General features: G+C 41.4%; 1 protein-coding gene across 1 annotated transcript in view; it reads left to right on the top strand.

Moving 5' to 3' along the window:
- Positions 1–4996, top strand: part of med1 (mediator complex subunit 1) — a 12989-nt gene extending 7993 nt beyond the window's left edge. The window contains exons 15-16 of the mRNA XM_005736342.1: positions 353–458; positions 534–4996. Coding sequence (XP_005736399.1) covers positions 353–458; positions 534–4344 — 3917 coding nt within the window. The 3' untranslated portion in view covers positions 4345–4996. The remainder of the gene's footprint in view (positions 1–352; positions 459–533) is intronic.
- The last annotated feature ends 12248 nt before the right edge of the window (positions 4997–17244 follow it).

Here is a 17244-nt window from a genome sequence, read left to right as displayed (position 1 = left end):
TTCTCATTACAGAGATGCACATCACCTAATATGCTTAATTGGTAGTAGGCTTTCGAACCTATACAGTTTGGAGTAAGACAACATGCATGAAGAGGATGATGTGGACAAAATACTCATTTGCCTAATAATTCTGCACTCCCTGTATGTTTGCTGTCTGTCTTTTCACTGTTGGCTGATGTAAAATGTTGACTAAAAAAAAAAAATCCTTTCAGTCACTTCAAGGTTTATTAGCAGGCAGCCACTTTACACTTTTAGCTTTGGAGTAGATTGCAGTCTAAAGGGGTTCATGTGTTAATCTGCTGGAATATCTTTTTTTTGTGTAACTCTATTCTATGTGATCTTTTTCCTTTAGTGGTGATGGAGGTGATTGACTCCAGACAGGTATCCTGCAAGCTATATAAAGGAGTGTCAGATGCTCTAATCTGCACTGATGAATTCATCACCAAAGTGGTCCAGAGGTGAGATACTCACCATAACTGTGTGGTTATGCACGGTTTAGTACATGGTTGGTAATTGTTTCCTTCCTTTTGTAGATGCATGTCCATCCCTGTAACCATGAGGGCAATTCGAAGGAAAGCAGAAACCATTCAAGCAGACACTCCAGCCCTTTCCCTAATTGCACAAACCGTGGAGACTATGGTGAAAAACAACCTTCCACCCTCTGGTAGTCCCACCTATAATATGGTAACAGCTGATGGATCTAATCCCATGGGACTGCCTGGGCTTACAGGGGGCAACACACCTACTGGAGGAGGGCCCAATTTTACAGGTCCAATCACTTCTCTGTATGGGATGTCCCGAACTGACAGGCATGCTCAAGGAGGAGAGTGCCTAACCCCAGGAGCTGTGGCTAGCCAGCAACAGATGCAGCAACAACAGCAGCAAGGTCAAGGCCATTCAGATGACTATAACAAAGTCACACAAAATCCCATACTAACAAGTCTGTTACAGATAACTGGAAGTGTGGGTTCTAGTCCCAGCTCCCAGAATGCACCACAGCCCCACCAAACTCCACCTCCAACATCTTCCCCTGCCAGCAACACCAAGAATCACCCCATGCTGATGAACTTGTTGAAAGACAATCCCACTCAAGATTTTGCTTCCCTGTATGGGTCTAGTCCATTAGAGAGACAGAATTCTTCTGGTTCTCCACGGACAGAAGGCATGGGCGGAACCTGCCCTGGAGGTAGCACGAAGGGAAAAAAGAAGCGCCCACGGGGGAATGAAAAGGGTGGCATGCTGCCTGGAACAGCTGCTGGTGTTGGAGGCGGTAGCTTAGGCATGAAATCTCAACAGTCATCTTCCATGCCACAGCACCACCAGCACCATCAAGTCACTCACGAGGATGATTTCCACCGTGAGCTCCTCTCTATGGATGTGGACGCATCTCAGAATTCTATTTATGATGTTAACCTGACTAGTGATGGCTTAGACACGCCCCATAGCATTACTCCTGCACCAAGCCAGTGTGGAACACCACCATCTGGTCCCAGCATGCCTTATTCACAGTCTCATGTCCAGTCTCAGCAACAGCAGCCACCAGGTACCGTACCACCTCGTATGGTCCGTCTCTCCAGCTCTGATAGTATTGGACCTGATATCACAGAAATCTTGTCAGATTTACCTGAACAAACTGGCAAAGGCAGTGGTGGGAGCCATGGGCAGCATCCAATGGGCAGCGGTGGGGAGGATGGAGGCGCACTAGGTACCCCTATCCGTGACTCTTCGAGTTCAGGTCAGGGTAGTGCAGTGTTTGACTCAGCAGATATTTTCAATACCAACAGCAATGAGAATCCCTTCACAGACCCCGCTGACCTGATTGCCGAGGCGGCCGGAACTGTTACCACTCCCACCAGTGACTCTTCCTCTACCAACTTCTTCCCTGATGCCGCGGACTTCAACCCTGACCTTCTTACCTCAGGCCATGGTTTCTCCCAGAGCTACTTTGATGACAGTTCTCCAAGTGCTGATGGAGACATGGACCTTGTCAAGAGTTTTGGGGGAGGTAGCCAGCAGAATACCCCATCAGGAACGCCTCAAAATCCTACTCCACATGGACAGAGCACTCCAGAGCCTTCACTAAAGGAGCCTTTTGATATTGGGATGGTGTTTGGAGGCAACAGTGGTAGTGGTAAACCACTTCTGGGACAAGCTCCTGATTTAGGAGACACACATGGTGGAGGGTCCCAGAGCCCCCTTTTGAGCATGGGCCTTGGAGGAGCATCTGGTGAACCAAAAGTTAAACAACAACAGGTTCTCATGCGGCCAAAAGATGAGAATGGGGGCAGCGGTGGGAGCAGTTCTGGGATGGGAATCGGGAGCAGCTCAACAGAGGGAAAACAGGTGAAGCGTAGCAGGACGCCATCCAGTGAGGGAAAATCTAAAGATAAACCTCCCAAACGCAAAAAGCTCGATCCTGATGGAAAATCCCCTTCTCACAGCTCAGGGGGACGGCCTTATACACCACCTAGTGGTGGCTCAGGCTCTGGTAGCAGCATAAGTGGAGGCGGTTCCAAGTCTCCTGGTAGCTCAGGACGGTCACAAACCCCCCCTGGAGGTGCCACACCTCCAATTCCCAAAATCACTATTCAGATCCCCAAAGGGACCATAACTGGGGGCAAAACCTCTTCCCATAGTGGATACACCTCCAGCAGTTCAGCCACAAGCAGCACAGGAGGAACTGGAGGAACCAGCAGCAGCAAAAGCCATCATTCACACTCATCGTCCTCTGGAAAGATCAAATCCAAGGAAGGCTCCATGACACAAGGCAACAGCTCCAAACCAGGGAGTGGAGGAAGTGGGCCATCCCAGTCTAAAGGCTCCTCCCAAGGGATGGGTGTTGGCAAGCCAGGATCTTCACCAATCACCAAACATGGCCTGTCTGGGCCTGGAGGTACTGGCGGAGGAATAGGAAGTGGTAATAAAGTTAAGCCTCAGGGGGGCAAGCCTCCTGGTTCACTTATGAATCCCAACATAAAGCCCAACATTTCACCTTCCCATTCTCGTTCCAGTAGCTCTGGTGAAAAATTATCCTCCCCTATGAAGATGCAGCAGTCCCAGGTTCCAGGAACTCCACCTTCTTCCAAGGCCAAATCCCCCATGGGCTCAGGAGGTGGCAGCTCCGGAGGGTCCAAGTCTTCTTCTGGTGGAGGCATGAGCTCACAGAAACCAGCTGGGGGAAGCTCTTCATCTGGTTCTTCATCTTCTTCATCATCCTCCAGTTCCTCGTCATCTTCAGGTTCAGTTGGCTTCTCAGGAGGCTCTCAGTCTCAGTATGGCAGTGGTGGAGGGGGAAGTGGTGGAGGAGGCAGTGCAAGTGGGGGTGGAGGTGGCAGTGGTGGAGGGGCTGGCCAGAATAATGCAAATAACCCAAACGCCAAAGGAAAGTCTCCTAGCCGTAACAAGAAACCCTCTCTAATAGCAGTCATAGACAAGCTGAAGAGTGTTGGAGGAGTAGGGGAGGATGGTTGTGAGGTAGGGCCACCAGTAGGGGGAGCTGGTTCGTCATCTACTCCTGGCGGTGGGTCTGGAAATGTTCCCAGTGGGCCTTCAAACATGGCACCATCCAAGCATGTCTCATCCTCTCAAAGTGGTGACTATAAGCGGGAAAAGTCTGATAAAGAGGCAAAGGCAAAAGTGTCAGTGTCAGGGGGGAGCAGTGGGGATAAAAAGTTGATGGACCCAAAAACAGGTGCGGTAGGTTCCACTGCTTTGGCCAAGATTATAATTAGCAAACCAGACGGTGGCTCTCCAAGTATCAAGGCTAAAGTGACCCTACAGAAAGCAGGAGAAGGATCTGGTGACAATATGCGTCCTCAGATTTCTAGCCTGAAAGCTTCTCCACTCTTCAGTGGCTCGACTCCCAAACATGACCGCTCCTCCCCCAGTCACAGCCGCTCACCAGGATATACCCCACTTAACCAGGATAGTGAGAGCGAGTCAGGAAGCAGCTCAGTGGCTGAAAAGTCTCACCAGAACAGCCCCAGCTCGGACGATGACCAGACCATGCGCCCACTTCCTCCCCAGGACTACATGAGCTCTATTCCCCTTAGCTCAGGTGAGAAACATAAGAAACACAAGAAGGAGAAAAAGAAGCAGAAGGAGAGGGAACGGGAGAGGGACAGAGACCGAGAACGGGACAGGGACAAAGAGAAAAAGAAATCTATGTCAATGGGGCCGTCTTCTCATCCAATAAAATCGGACAGTTGGTCAAGGTCTCCCATCTCAGCTTCAGATTCATCTTTGTCCATGTTAAGTTCAGATCGGCCTTCCCGGCCGAGCCCAATGTATATGAGAAATGAAGATGATGACCTCATGGACTCAGCCCTCACCGGCAACCTTTAATTTGATGTAGAAAGTGCTTTGATTTCACTCATTTGTTGTCAAATTTTAACCCATTCCTTTTAAAACGTAAAGTAAACTTCTATTTATTTCAATCAAGCTGCAGATTAGAGCTGGATATAGGAATATTAAAGCTCTGTAGCTTATCATTGAACTGTTAAAGCTGTATTTTAGTTTTGTATTTTACTGTATGAATACCGATGTATGATGTCGGGGTGGTTAGGATGCTAGGTGTATGTGAATGTGAACACTACACATAAAAAGCCACCTCCGAATTGAGAAGTTAACCATTTTTGTCTTTCCTGTGATGTCAGATGTTTTTATTTTTTTTTAGTACGTTTCCCCATTTCTTTATCCATGTAATCCATCTACATTCTGCTTCTGTCATAAAAAACAATGGGTTGCTATTATACAGTATGACATCTATTGGAAGTTATTGTAAAGACAGAAGGGTACAGCATTTATTTGCCTTGTTTTTCACAAAACCTTCAAATTTGTAGATTTTTGATACATTTTAAATTGTTAACGAGTAAATTAGTGAAGGTAAAAAGACTGTAACTGATAATGATGATGATGCCAATGGTGGAGTAAAAGAGACATGCAGTTATTTTTTATAACTGGAATTGTTTTTGAAGGTTGGAATAAAAATTTCACATGTGAACCAGTTTCCTCATATTAATGTATTTTGGGAGATTTGATTACTATAAGTTTCTGTCAAACAAAAACACCAGTCGCAACCATTTAGAGAAAGTGAGGAAAGTGTCCGTGGCACTAGATGGCAGCAGTGTATCAGGCTCTATTTCTGGCTGCAGAATTACAGGGTGCGTTATAATGAGTCATTTTCCCAAAGGTAATGTGTGGAGGTTAAATGGATTTTCACATCTTTATTCACAGGTATTATAAAGGATGATTTGTAGATTCAGAGTGCAACTAAAGGGTTTTTCTTTGCTCACAATGGGCTCATTTTGAGCCTCCAAATTGACAGAACTAAGAGATGTTTATACTGTCATGTTTAATATCAGCAAAAAATACTTGTGTGTTGAGGCAATCTTATTAGGAAACTAACCGGCATTAAGACCTAACAGTACAGATATGCCAGAATGAGTTGGTGTAGTTTTTTGATTTGGTGCTATAAAGTAGTATGACTTTGTAGCACCAGATACATTTAAATCAAAGCAACGTCTGTGTATCACTGTATGCACAGTGGACATTTAATCTAAAGAGATTAATTGGCCACTGTGCGTTCTTTTTTTTGTCATTGCTTTTTCTGCTTTGTCTTTGTGAAATGATTAGATGTAAGACATACAGTTTTTAACAAGCAGCTGAGGTGTACTTAGTAAAGCAAATATCTAATCAACCAATAAGATGGTAGCTCAACTCCATGAACTTATACATGTAGATGGCCTGCTGAAGTTCAAACTGAGCATCAGAATGAGGAAGAATAGTGACTGAAGGGACTTTGAATGTGGCACAGTTGTTGGTCTCGAGGGTTTAAAGTGAATGGTCTGAAAAAGAGGGTGGCGTAATGGTGTGGGAAATATTTTCTTGGCACGCTTTGGGCCCCTTATTATCAACTGAGCATTACTTAAACACAGCCTAGCTGAGTATTGTTGCTGACCATGTCCGTCTCTTTATAATCACAATGTACCCATTTTCTGATGGAGTCATGATGGAGCTACATATAAAGCAAGGTGATCACCCAAGACTAAAGTTGTGGTCAGACCAACATCACCATCCATAGTAGCAAACTTCCAGCACAGCTCAAAAATGTGTTTGCTAAATTAGACTTTAAAAAATGGGGCAGTCTGAAATGTTGGGTTGCTGAGTACTCTGTAATAAAATTTGAAATTGTCAGGACTTTAAATTTGTATCTACATTGCACTGAAGAATGGGATTGTTCATGCCAAAGTAATCAATTAATAGAGGAGAAATATAAATAAATATGTGTCACATGACCAGTTCTAAACCTTCCAGTAACATTGCAGTCAAAGGAGCTTGGAAAAACTGACTGAGAACCTTCACAGACATATTCCAGTAACATCGCACGGACCTTTAGCCAACATCAGGCTTGTGCCCGAGAGACGATAAAAGACTTTGCACAGAATGAGAGGATTATGGGAAGAAAAGGAAATATGTGGATATATTCCAAGCAGTCAGAAAGTGTGAGTGACAGGGTCAACAATAGAGAAATTAGCTGTGCTGGAGAAAAAAGGCACATCAGCAGTTTCAAAAGGTTAGCAGGGAATATAAAGTCAAAGAGCCACAAAGGGAGGAATGGAGAGAAGCTCGCAGCTGGAGGATGGCAAAAAGATGGCCTGGTAGAAATGAGAATGTTGATTATAAAAACTTTGGCTGAAAATGCCACTTTAGAGGCTCAAAAAGGAGTTCAGCTCTGGGCTACTGTTCCCATAATGAGGGCACACATTCAACATATCGTTTTAGGATGCTGTTTTCTCTTTTGGTGTAAATGCAATGATTTACATTGATTCCCATGACTAAATATATAAACTGTGTTTAAGGCTATCAGCAAACTGTCTCTACAACATGTCTCTACATATACTGAATTAAATAAGGTGAAAATAAATGCATCTCACAGTTTTCTTTAGTTTTGAAACCAAAATGTAAAAAAACAAACCACAAGTCAAATTCCTAGCAGTCATGAAGAAAAGATGCAAATAGGTGCTTCTGAAAGCTGAGACAGAAGAGGAACAGACTGTGCTGCAGCTCAACAGCAGAAAGATTTGATTCCTTTATTATTCACAAGGACATGATAAACCACATTGGCAGTAATGATATTCAAGCAACCTCCTGCTGTGGTGTCGTAGGGTACTTAGCTGCATATGACACTCTGCATTTATCCTTTGCAAATATACAGTACAAAGGATCAGATGACTTTGCTTTGGGGCCCTTCAGATGGGGCACTGGGGACATAGACAGGAATGTGAAGCCAATCAAGGTGCACATGGTTGACAATAGCGTTTTTTCTTATTCTTTTTTAAATCATTTTTTAAAATCATAAAATAACCCTATTAATTTGTGGAAGCTATAAAGTTTAGCACTGGCTTCTGGGGGGGAAAAAATCTTCAAAAAACAGCCCAGTCAGCAAATCCAAGGAACAGTGAGGTAATGTTTCAGAGGATCAGCTTGCTAAAAGGTTTGTATCAAAACTTGGTTTCATGTGTCATTTGAGACATGAGGGGAGGCAAAGGTTAAAAAGATATTTTTTCCATCCATACAGGAATATGTCTTATTGATTTTGTAGAATATCAGCAAAATGATGAAGTGATTTGATTCATCAAAGTGCTGAAACTTACTGAAAGTTACTGCAGATTTGTTGGCTGCACATCTGTGATGTGAATCTCCTATTCACCACAATCCAAATGTGATCTATTGGATTGAGATCTGGTGACTGTGGAGGTCATTTGAGTACATTGAACTCATAGTCATGTTCCAGAAATCAGTTTGAGATTATTTGAGCTTTGTGACATGGTGTGTTATTCTGCTGGAAGCAGCCATCAGAAGATCGGTACAGAGTGGTCATAAAGGGACAGACGCGGTCAGCAACGATACTCAGACTGTGGTGTTTAACAAATGCTTAATCTGTACTAAAGGAGTCAAATTGTGACAAGAAACTATCCACCACACCATCAAACCACCTGGAGCCTGAACCACTGATACAAACTACAATGGATCCACGCTTTCATCTTGTTAACACTAGATTCTTACCCTACCAACTAAATATTAGACACTGATGTAGACCAGGCAATGTTTTTCCAGTCTTTTGTTCTTAAATTTGGTGAGGCTTCAACATGCATACCATTCTTTCTCCTTTGTGATTATTATGTGGAAAAATCTCAGCAGCAGTTTCTGAAAAATGAAACCATGCTACATTTAACGTCACTAAAATCACCCTTTTTTATCCATTTTGATGCTCACTTTGAACTTCAGCAGGTTGTCCTGACCGAATCTATATGCTTATAGTGAAAACACCAAATGTAAAAAGGCTCATTTACACCACTGAACCCTGCTCTCAAAAACTGACATAGACATAACACTAACTTTCACCACTTATTTCTCAAATCCAGATACACAAAGTTTTAAAAACATTTTTAGTGACTTCTTCTGTAAGTTTGGAGCTTTACGTCACCATCTTGGTTGGTTGGTTGCGGTCAATAGACTTACATCAGCTAGCTTCTGTTACCTACCTAGTAACAGAACCAATAACTTGGGGGGATATAAGGACACTAAAACTAAAAATCAGCTTAAGGGGATCACTTTTGTGCTGTCCCTGGCTGCAACAATGAGTTTTATATTTAACCAAGGTTAAATATAACCCTGGTGTCCACTTTGACACTCTGTCTCTTAAGCAGTAAGTGTTGTTTCGTTGTTTGGCTTGATCCACTGACAGGGGAAAATCCACCTGGATGATTAGATACTATTTTGTGTCCCCTGGAGCTTTATTCTTTTACTCTGCAGCACCACCACCAGCCAAAAGCTTAATGACAAGATACAAATTACCTGCCAATTGTTAGCATTCTGATGTTGTTGTTAAGCTAGTGCCACTGTAGCTGATTGCAACCTGGGGTGCTAAGAATCTTTGCAGCCCAGAAAGGATGCTGGCCAGATTTCATGTTCTGCTGATTCTCTTCACTCCTGATCCTGTAGTACTCATAATTAATTTCATTTCTAATTCCACCATTATTCTGTTCTACATAATATGATTAAAAATTCACTCTCCTCTCCTTTTGAGTTCCCAGGTCTGTTTGGTTTCTTCCTGTAGCTCATCCTACACCATCCCTCTCTCCTTCAGTGGCTCTACTTTTGGTTTCTTTTGGACTCCTTGCCTGTCTTCGTGTGCTGCAGTCAGGCTCATCTGTCTCACTTGCTGTTATGCAGCACTGTGCATCATTTTCTTTTCTTCCCAGTTGTAGCAGATTCCTTCAATTTCAGGTGTGTAAGACACATAAGGTGCAGCTAGGGAGATGACTTCAGCAAACTGCGGTTTACCCTCGAGCACACAAGGAAGAGCTGCAGTTCACGACTGTTGATGAGCTGTATAGCATGGAAATAACCTCCCAGCTTATCCTGTAGATAAGCAAGCAAGAGGGAGGCAGTCATTTGCCAGTTAGTTAAGCTTTATAGCTGCACACAGTCAGCTTTTGGAGGCAATGGAGGAGGAGAAGGGGTTAGAAGAGGGTGAAAAGAAGTAAGAAGTCAAAGGAAAGATGGAGGAGAAGAGAGAGATTTATTTATGCTGCATCCTTAACTAGGGGTGTTATTATAGCACAATAAGAGCTGCAGACAAAGTCCAGATTATACTGTTTGGAGTATGCAGCAGCTTATAGGCTGAATCATTTTATCAGTACTGAGCGTAACCCGCCAAAAAAAGAGTTTTATATTTATCAAGAATATTTTTAATTTTTCTCCATGTTGCAGTGGTTTCACTGTGCCAGTAATTTACATATTTGTGTGTGCAGAGATGTAGATCAGCATCACTGAATATTAATTGTTCTGTTGAGAAAGGGTAACTGAATGGGCTGCAAGTGAAATTGAATTTAACCGCTTTTCTTAGGCAAGTTGCTGCAACTGAAGCATGAAAGCTGTGGATTAATTTGTTGATGCGAATTCCATTATTCAAACCGCTTATGCAAGTTCATCAGCAGTTTGCAATTTCATTTTCTGTCCGATAGTAAAGTAATCATTCTTGCTTTGACCGAAAAACAACGGCGAGCAGAATCACGTTTCCTTCATGGCATAACATGCTTTGAGGGAAAAATTTATGGTTGTGTAGCTTTGCAGGTCTTTTTAAAATGCTGTGCTGAGGAAATTTTCCCTAACTGCATCAAGTTTTCAAGTAATGCTGAGGCAAACTGAAGTAAGCGGCTGTAAAACTGTGTCGCTTGTGAAACATCAGCAAAAAGGAAGGAAGTGAAGGTACATCTACAGTTCATAGCCACCGTGTCACTATGCATTTCACTGTGTGCTTTCCCTTTTTTAAGAGCTGTTTACAGTGAGAAATCAGGATGAAATATGCACATGACTCAGTTAAGTGACTGTAATACTAGTCTATACTGTCATGAGTGGCAGAAGAGGACCTAAATGTAGACTTCTGAGGCAAAAAGCAATAAACAAACAAACATACAAACAAAATCAACATTTATTTAGCTGGACTATTGAGTCCATAGCAGAAAATTAATTGCAGAATCCAAAGAAGCCTAACAAACAATAAGACAAAGGCAGACAGCAACTCTGCAGACACAGAATAGCAATTGGGGCAGAGTGGAGACATCTGAGAGACACAGCTGAACTAAATCAGATAACAAGACGTGGTGAGGTAAAACTAAAACATGGCACCGGAGACAAATGACTATCAAAATAAAAACAGGAAGTAACAAGACAGAAAAACACCACACGGAGATTCTAAGACTTGACAGGGAACAGAGAGCAGGTAAAACACAATGTAGCCTCAAGGACTTAAATCTATTTTATGATAACACAAAAAAACCCAAAATGGATAATCCAGAAACACAATTACACAAATCACAAATAAGAAAACTCTTAACAAAGGACTAAGAACAGCCCAAAAACCCAAAGCGCTGGGTCAAAGAACCCAGGACCACATAAACACACAGAATCATTAACAAGCTCTAAGAGTCAGACTCATTATACTTTTTCTCTTGTATAGTGCTTAACAAATTTGTTTGACCACCACACAGTGGAAGGCTTATATCACATCGGCCCAAAATGAAAATTTTAATGATTCTGTGATGGTTAATCCTATACTATGTGCTGAACACATACTAATGCACTAATACTCAAATCTAATAATTATCGGTAACCACAAATGTTCAAATTTACTGTTTTACAAAATCCTAAAAAATGGTAAAGCACATTCTTTTTTTTAGTAAGATACTTGTATTTCTGAATAGATGAACTAGTTTTACTGGCTAAATGTTGTGCTTGAAGTCCAGTGTGCCGTCTCAAATTTGGGTATCAACACGTGAATTCAGATTGTTTTTTGTTTAATAAATAGCAATATATGTCTTAGTTCTGAACACAAATGTTCAGAAACCTCTGAAAATGTTTGCATTTCCTGTTTTTATTACAGGTGGTCTAATAAATGAATTAAGCAAATGTTTATATGCAGCATTATATCTCTCCATCTCTTTCTCAAAACCTAAAGAGCTGTGGGCACCTGTTTAAACTAAAAGGCAGGTATTTGTGTCAGAGTGGGTCACTTGGCCCTTACACCACGTGTTTGGGAGTCTATTGTCTCTATTCTCCCAGTGAGGCTGGGGTGTGAGTCAGCGAGTGGCAGTGCCAACCCTTTTTGGCATGTTGAACACAAATCTCAGTGTCATTCTGGCCAGCTGCCTATCCTCTCCACCTAGCCTTTTCTTTAGCCATCTCATCCCTGACTCGCTCACAGAATCACTGCTGCTGACAATCTGGTTTTTCTTTCAGTTGCTCTATTGCTGTGTACTGCAGACGCATAATGTACTGTGTCCTGCTCCAGAGTAGGTTCGATCGACTTTACAAGAAGACATCTTTTCAAAGTCTATCATATTAGTCATATTTTGCTCTCGTGAGAAAGAAAATATTGCTAAAATGTAAAGATATATTAAAGACTCTCTCCACTTAAAATTAAGTTTATAACTTTTCACTAACATAGTGATACCAAAAGCTTGTGTTACCTACAGTTAGCGGTGCTTTTTAGGTACACAGCAAGTATATCATGTATTTTAAAAAGCTGTTGTGATTGCATCTCATAATGTCTTCTGCCAGCATTTATCAGACTCATGGCTAAAATGATAAAGATTCCTACCTTCCACTGCCAACATCACCTCAAAACGCAAAAAGGAGTTTGCATCATTATCCAAAGTAAGAAACCGAGTGGGTGTAATTGTGGACGTGACAAATTTTCACTTAGTTATGACCTTACTCAGTATGAGTAAATGACATTTTGTTACTGTTGACACACACACACACACACACACACACACACACACACACACACACACACACACACACACACACACACACACTGTAAACACTTTCATTCCATATCTCTAAAATGTTTTCTTGAACCCTCAGCCTTAAAGCTGTAATGACCAAACAAAATAGCTTTCATATTGGGCTGGATTTTGAGCTGGATCTCACAGGGAAAGAAAAACACATGTAATCATTGGCATAGAGTAAATAGAGTAAATCTTTAGGCAACAGCAGTCTGTGAAGAGACACTGTTTGGCACAGTAGAACTGCCTGTGAAGCTAAATATAGCTGCCACATTTGTTTAGCGAATTATTCCTATGCAGCATCAGCAATCGAATCTAGTTTTGTATGTCACATCTTCTTCTTCTTCTTCTCCCCCCTTTAGGGATCACCACCGTGGATGATCTGCCTCTGTCTCACTCTGTCTCTCTGTCTCACTCTGCATATCCTCCTTCAGTGCATCCATGAACCTTCTCTGATTTATTCATCTCTCGGCCGCTCCATATTCAATCTATCCTTTGTCCAGTATATCCCCTACCCCCTCTTCTGCACATGTCTTAACCTTGTCTTCAAACTAGTCAACCTGAGCTGTCCCTCTGAAATATTGATTTGTAAACTTGTCAGTCCTGATCACTACCAATAACAATCTGAGCAGCTTCAGCTCTGCCACCTTTAGCACCAAACTCCTGTCTTGTTAGCGCCACCGTCACTAAATCATACGTCCAAGCAGGTCTCACTACCATTTTATAAACCTTCCCTTTCCTTCTTGCTGCTATCCTTCTGACACAAATCACACCTGACACTCCACCCACTCCACCCTGCTTACATGCACTTCTTACCTCTATCGCGCACTGTCCATTGCTCTGGATGGTTGACCCCATTCGACCCTCACTATCTCTACTGCCTGCATGCTCACCTTTCTATACATCTTCCTCTCATTCACACACATGCATTCTGCGTGGGCTTTCATTCCTCTGCAAACATCATAGTCCATGGAGACTCCTGCCTGACCTCATCTGCCAACCTGTCCTTCAGCACTGTAAACAATAAGGTTCTCAGAGCCGATCTCTGATGTAATCCCAACCCCACCTTGAACCATCCATCGCTCTTACCTCACCCTGTCTCGCTGTCCTCATACATGTCCTGTACCACCCTCACATATTTCTCTGCCACTCTGGACTTTCTCATGCAGTACCACAGCTTCACTCTTGGGACCCTATCATATGCTTTTTCTAGATCCACAAAGACACAGTGCAGCTTCTTCTGATATTCTCAATACTTCTCCATCACCACTTTCAAAGCAACAAAAGCACCAATTGAAATATTTGAAGCTGAAGTACTGAAAATGGTTTCTAAATGAAATTATGATGATGATTATTTGACTTGTCTGCTTCTTTACAACGATGCCAACATCCCCTCTGGCCAGGAGTTTGGTCAGTTAACTCAGCGGTCCCAACCTTTTTTGCACCACTGACCGGTTTATGTCCGACAATATTTTCACGGACCGGCCTTTAAGGTGTCGCGGATAAATACAATAAAATAAAATTAGTACCGGTACCGAAAAAAGAAGATTTATTCATAACACACGTGAAAAGACCCAGGAAAACCAAGTTAACGATAAAAACGATAACAAAATAACGCTGAAAACCGATAAAAACCCTGAAAACCATACATTTCACACCTGGGCCTCAACTCTCGAGGCCCGGTACCAAACAACCCACGGTCCGAGGCCCGGGGGTTGGGGACCGCTGAGTTAACTGATGGCCTACGGTTCCCAGGAGGGAGAGCATTTCACATTTTTTGGTGAAATAAAAACCAAATATTTGATGGTTCACCATCAAATTGATGACTTTCATCAGATGTAAACCTTGGGCTGAATTGGGTTTGAATTATATTTGATCCCCTGTCTTTTCACCACTATCAACACCGTTAGGTCAAATTGTAGATAATATAAGTTATTGACAATAAATACTTTACTGTATGTTTATCTATCATGTAATGGCCGTTCATTTCTTTTTCATGTCCTGCTCCCTGAGCTTGTAGTGAGCTGTGTTGCTCAGCAGGTAATATGCTTTCTTGTTCCAATTAGGTCAGAATCATTTTCAAATAATCAGATTATAGTCAGACAATTTAATTTCTTGTTGTTAATAACTTCTAAAATTGTTATTAAATTATACCGTAGTTAAAGACAGGTCTGCGTTTGCTCCACCTGTCACCGTGTCTGTTTGCTTCTGCCTCGTAACACAAGAAAGGATGAGTGTGAGTCTTTGATTCATCTTACAGTCAGTTACCTGAATAGTGTCGCACTGATGTTCACAACTGCTTTTTACTGCAGGGAAAATGACACATTCCTTGTGACCTCATGACAGTTGTGGTGTATAAATAAATCATACTGTTTTTAGCAAAGTTTGACATCTCTTTCTTTATATTTATATTAAAAAAATCTTTTTAGAGGACCGCATCTACAGTGTGATCATTCTGAATGAAATAAGATTTCATTCTCTACACTTGACTTGGTTCCTTCTCTCATTTCACCATCGCTACTCTCTCACCCCGAAAGTCTCACTTGGATCCTTTTTTTTTCATGATAGCTCACACTTATATATTTCATAGTTCCCACCTGACCTGGTAGAGCAAACACTGGGGACTCTGTGTTTTCACATTGTCATTAAATACTGTCACTTTGTAAATAGAATGAAAATAGAGAACCACACGTGAAGTTGGAATAAAAGAAAGGAAATAGCTCGGCTACAAGGCAAAAAATAAAAAATTAAAAAATAAAATCCACACAGAAAAAGTGGGCCATGTATTCCATGTGGATCAAACTAGCAATGAAAAACTCTTCAAAGTGATAAATAAAAAAACAAGGCTGTTTCACACACGAGCAAACGTTTGCTTGTTATATCATGAAAGAGATTTGTCTCCTATCAGGAATTAGTAGGTTAACATTTGACCCAGATACAGCGGAGATCTGAGGTTGTTCATTACATCAAAGACTTTAAATTAAGCTTTCTCATTTAAAAAGAAAATGATCTTTAAAATAACACACTTTTTTACTGAGTGGCTTTAATAAGGCTGAGTTGGCCTCATGAGACAACTGAAATATGCAACTTGTCTCCTATTTTCTTATTGCAGGCTATTCAGATTCTTAATAAAATTCCAAAGCTTGTTGCACTTGGCAACTTTTTGTGCTACAGTGTCCAGCATTGTTATTTCCGTCTCTTCATGGAGAACCTTTAGACCTGTATGACGTGTTTTTATTCTGTGAGCAGTTTTCTAAAGATACCAAGTCCTACATACTTCCCATTACACAAAACCATTTAAAACTACAGCATCTCTTAGAGATTAGTTTAGTTTCCAAGAAGTAAGTTTGTGTTGTGATAGCTATTTCTGCTCTCGGGCTGTGTTGGCAGCAAAGAGATTTGCACTGTGTGCAGCACACGAGATAACATGTGACTGTCCTTAGTGACCTGCACAGGCTGGCAGATACTCTCAGACTTTGCTATGTAACTGCTGAAAGTGTCTGTTAATCTATGCTTAGTCTGATCAACGAATTTAGCATTTTTCAATCCTATGACTGTCATCGCTTTTATAATTGTCACACTCACAGTGGTAAGGTTTTATTTAAAGGAACAAGTGGACCCAAAGGAACTAGAGATACTTTCTTTCTATATTTATACTAATATAAATATAGAAAGAAAGTATCTCTAGTTCCTTGTGGCCTTAAGGCGATGCAGTGGTTAGTACTGCCATTTCACAGCAAGAAGGTCCTGGATTTGAATCCAGCCTTGAGCCTTTCTGTGAGGAGTTTGCATGTTCTCCCCGTGTCTGGGTTGTCTCCAGGTATTCTGGCTTTGTCCTACAATCCAAAGTAATGCATGGGGTTATCTAAACCGGCTAAAGGTATTAATGTGGGTTTAAATATTTGTCTGTCTCTATGTGTTAGCCTTGTGACAGACTGGGATAGTGATCATTGGGTTACAAAAAAAATCAGATAAAAAATCCCTGCAGTCAGTCACCAGCCAGTGGTTTTTTGTGGTCCCTCACAGTTGTTGACATATTTTTTTCCCTTCTGTGACTGGGACCTAAATGGAGGCTTATTTGAGACAATCTATCAGGTTTTCTGTTGCATCATTTAAGGCTTTTTTTAAAGGCTTTATACAGATTTTCCTTTTTTACATATGCAATACGCTTTTGCTGCTGAGAATACAAATAAACAGACTTCAGTATGAATGAAGTGCAGCTGAACAAATACATAATGTAGTTCAATCATATTATTTATTCTTATAATTATATTTGATTTCTTTAATATGACATGGATGAGGCAGAGTGATAAAATAGATATTGGTGTTGCATTTATCTTGTGTGATTCCTTGGTTTTGAAGATAGAAGCAGCATTCAAAAACTGTGGGTGTATAATGGATGCAAGTGGGTGACAATGATAATTAATCTTTTGGTCTACACTGACATGATGGCATTGCACAGCTGCTGTAGATTCATGATGTGTTTGAACTTCACCAGGTTATGTCGACCATGTGTGCATGAAAGAATGGTGAATGAACTGGTACTTTTACAACGCATTTTAAGTCAGGTAAGCAATCAAAGCACATTCTACTACAAGTTTAATTCACCCAGTTACTCATATATTCATACAGAACTTTGTGACTTTTATGTCTTTGAAAAGCACTATATAAATAAACCTTACTTACTTGAGCCACAGCTGACCCATACATTGATGCATCCAGTGGCTGGTTGGATATTTGCATCATCAAGCAGTACTTAATATAGAGGCCGGTAAGTGTATATCACTTTTTCAAAATTTAAGTTCTTTTTGCTTCTGAGACCAATAAAAACGTTTTAGCTGACAAGGTCAGCAGATGACTAATGCATTCATTACAACCCAATGTTACC

Source organism: Pundamilia nyererei, unplaced genomic scaffold, assembly GCF_000239375.1.
Source record: "Pundamilia nyererei isolate P.nyererei 1_Seehausen unplaced genomic scaffold, PunNye1.0 scaffold00069, whole genome shotgun sequence".
In the NCBI taxonomy this organism is placed as follows: Eukaryota; Metazoa; Chordata; class Actinopteri; order Cichliformes; family Cichlidae; genus Pundamilia; species Pundamilia nyererei.
The sequence above is the reverse complement of the archived record's forward strand: the minus strand, read 5'-3'. Positions and strand labels throughout refer to the sequence as shown.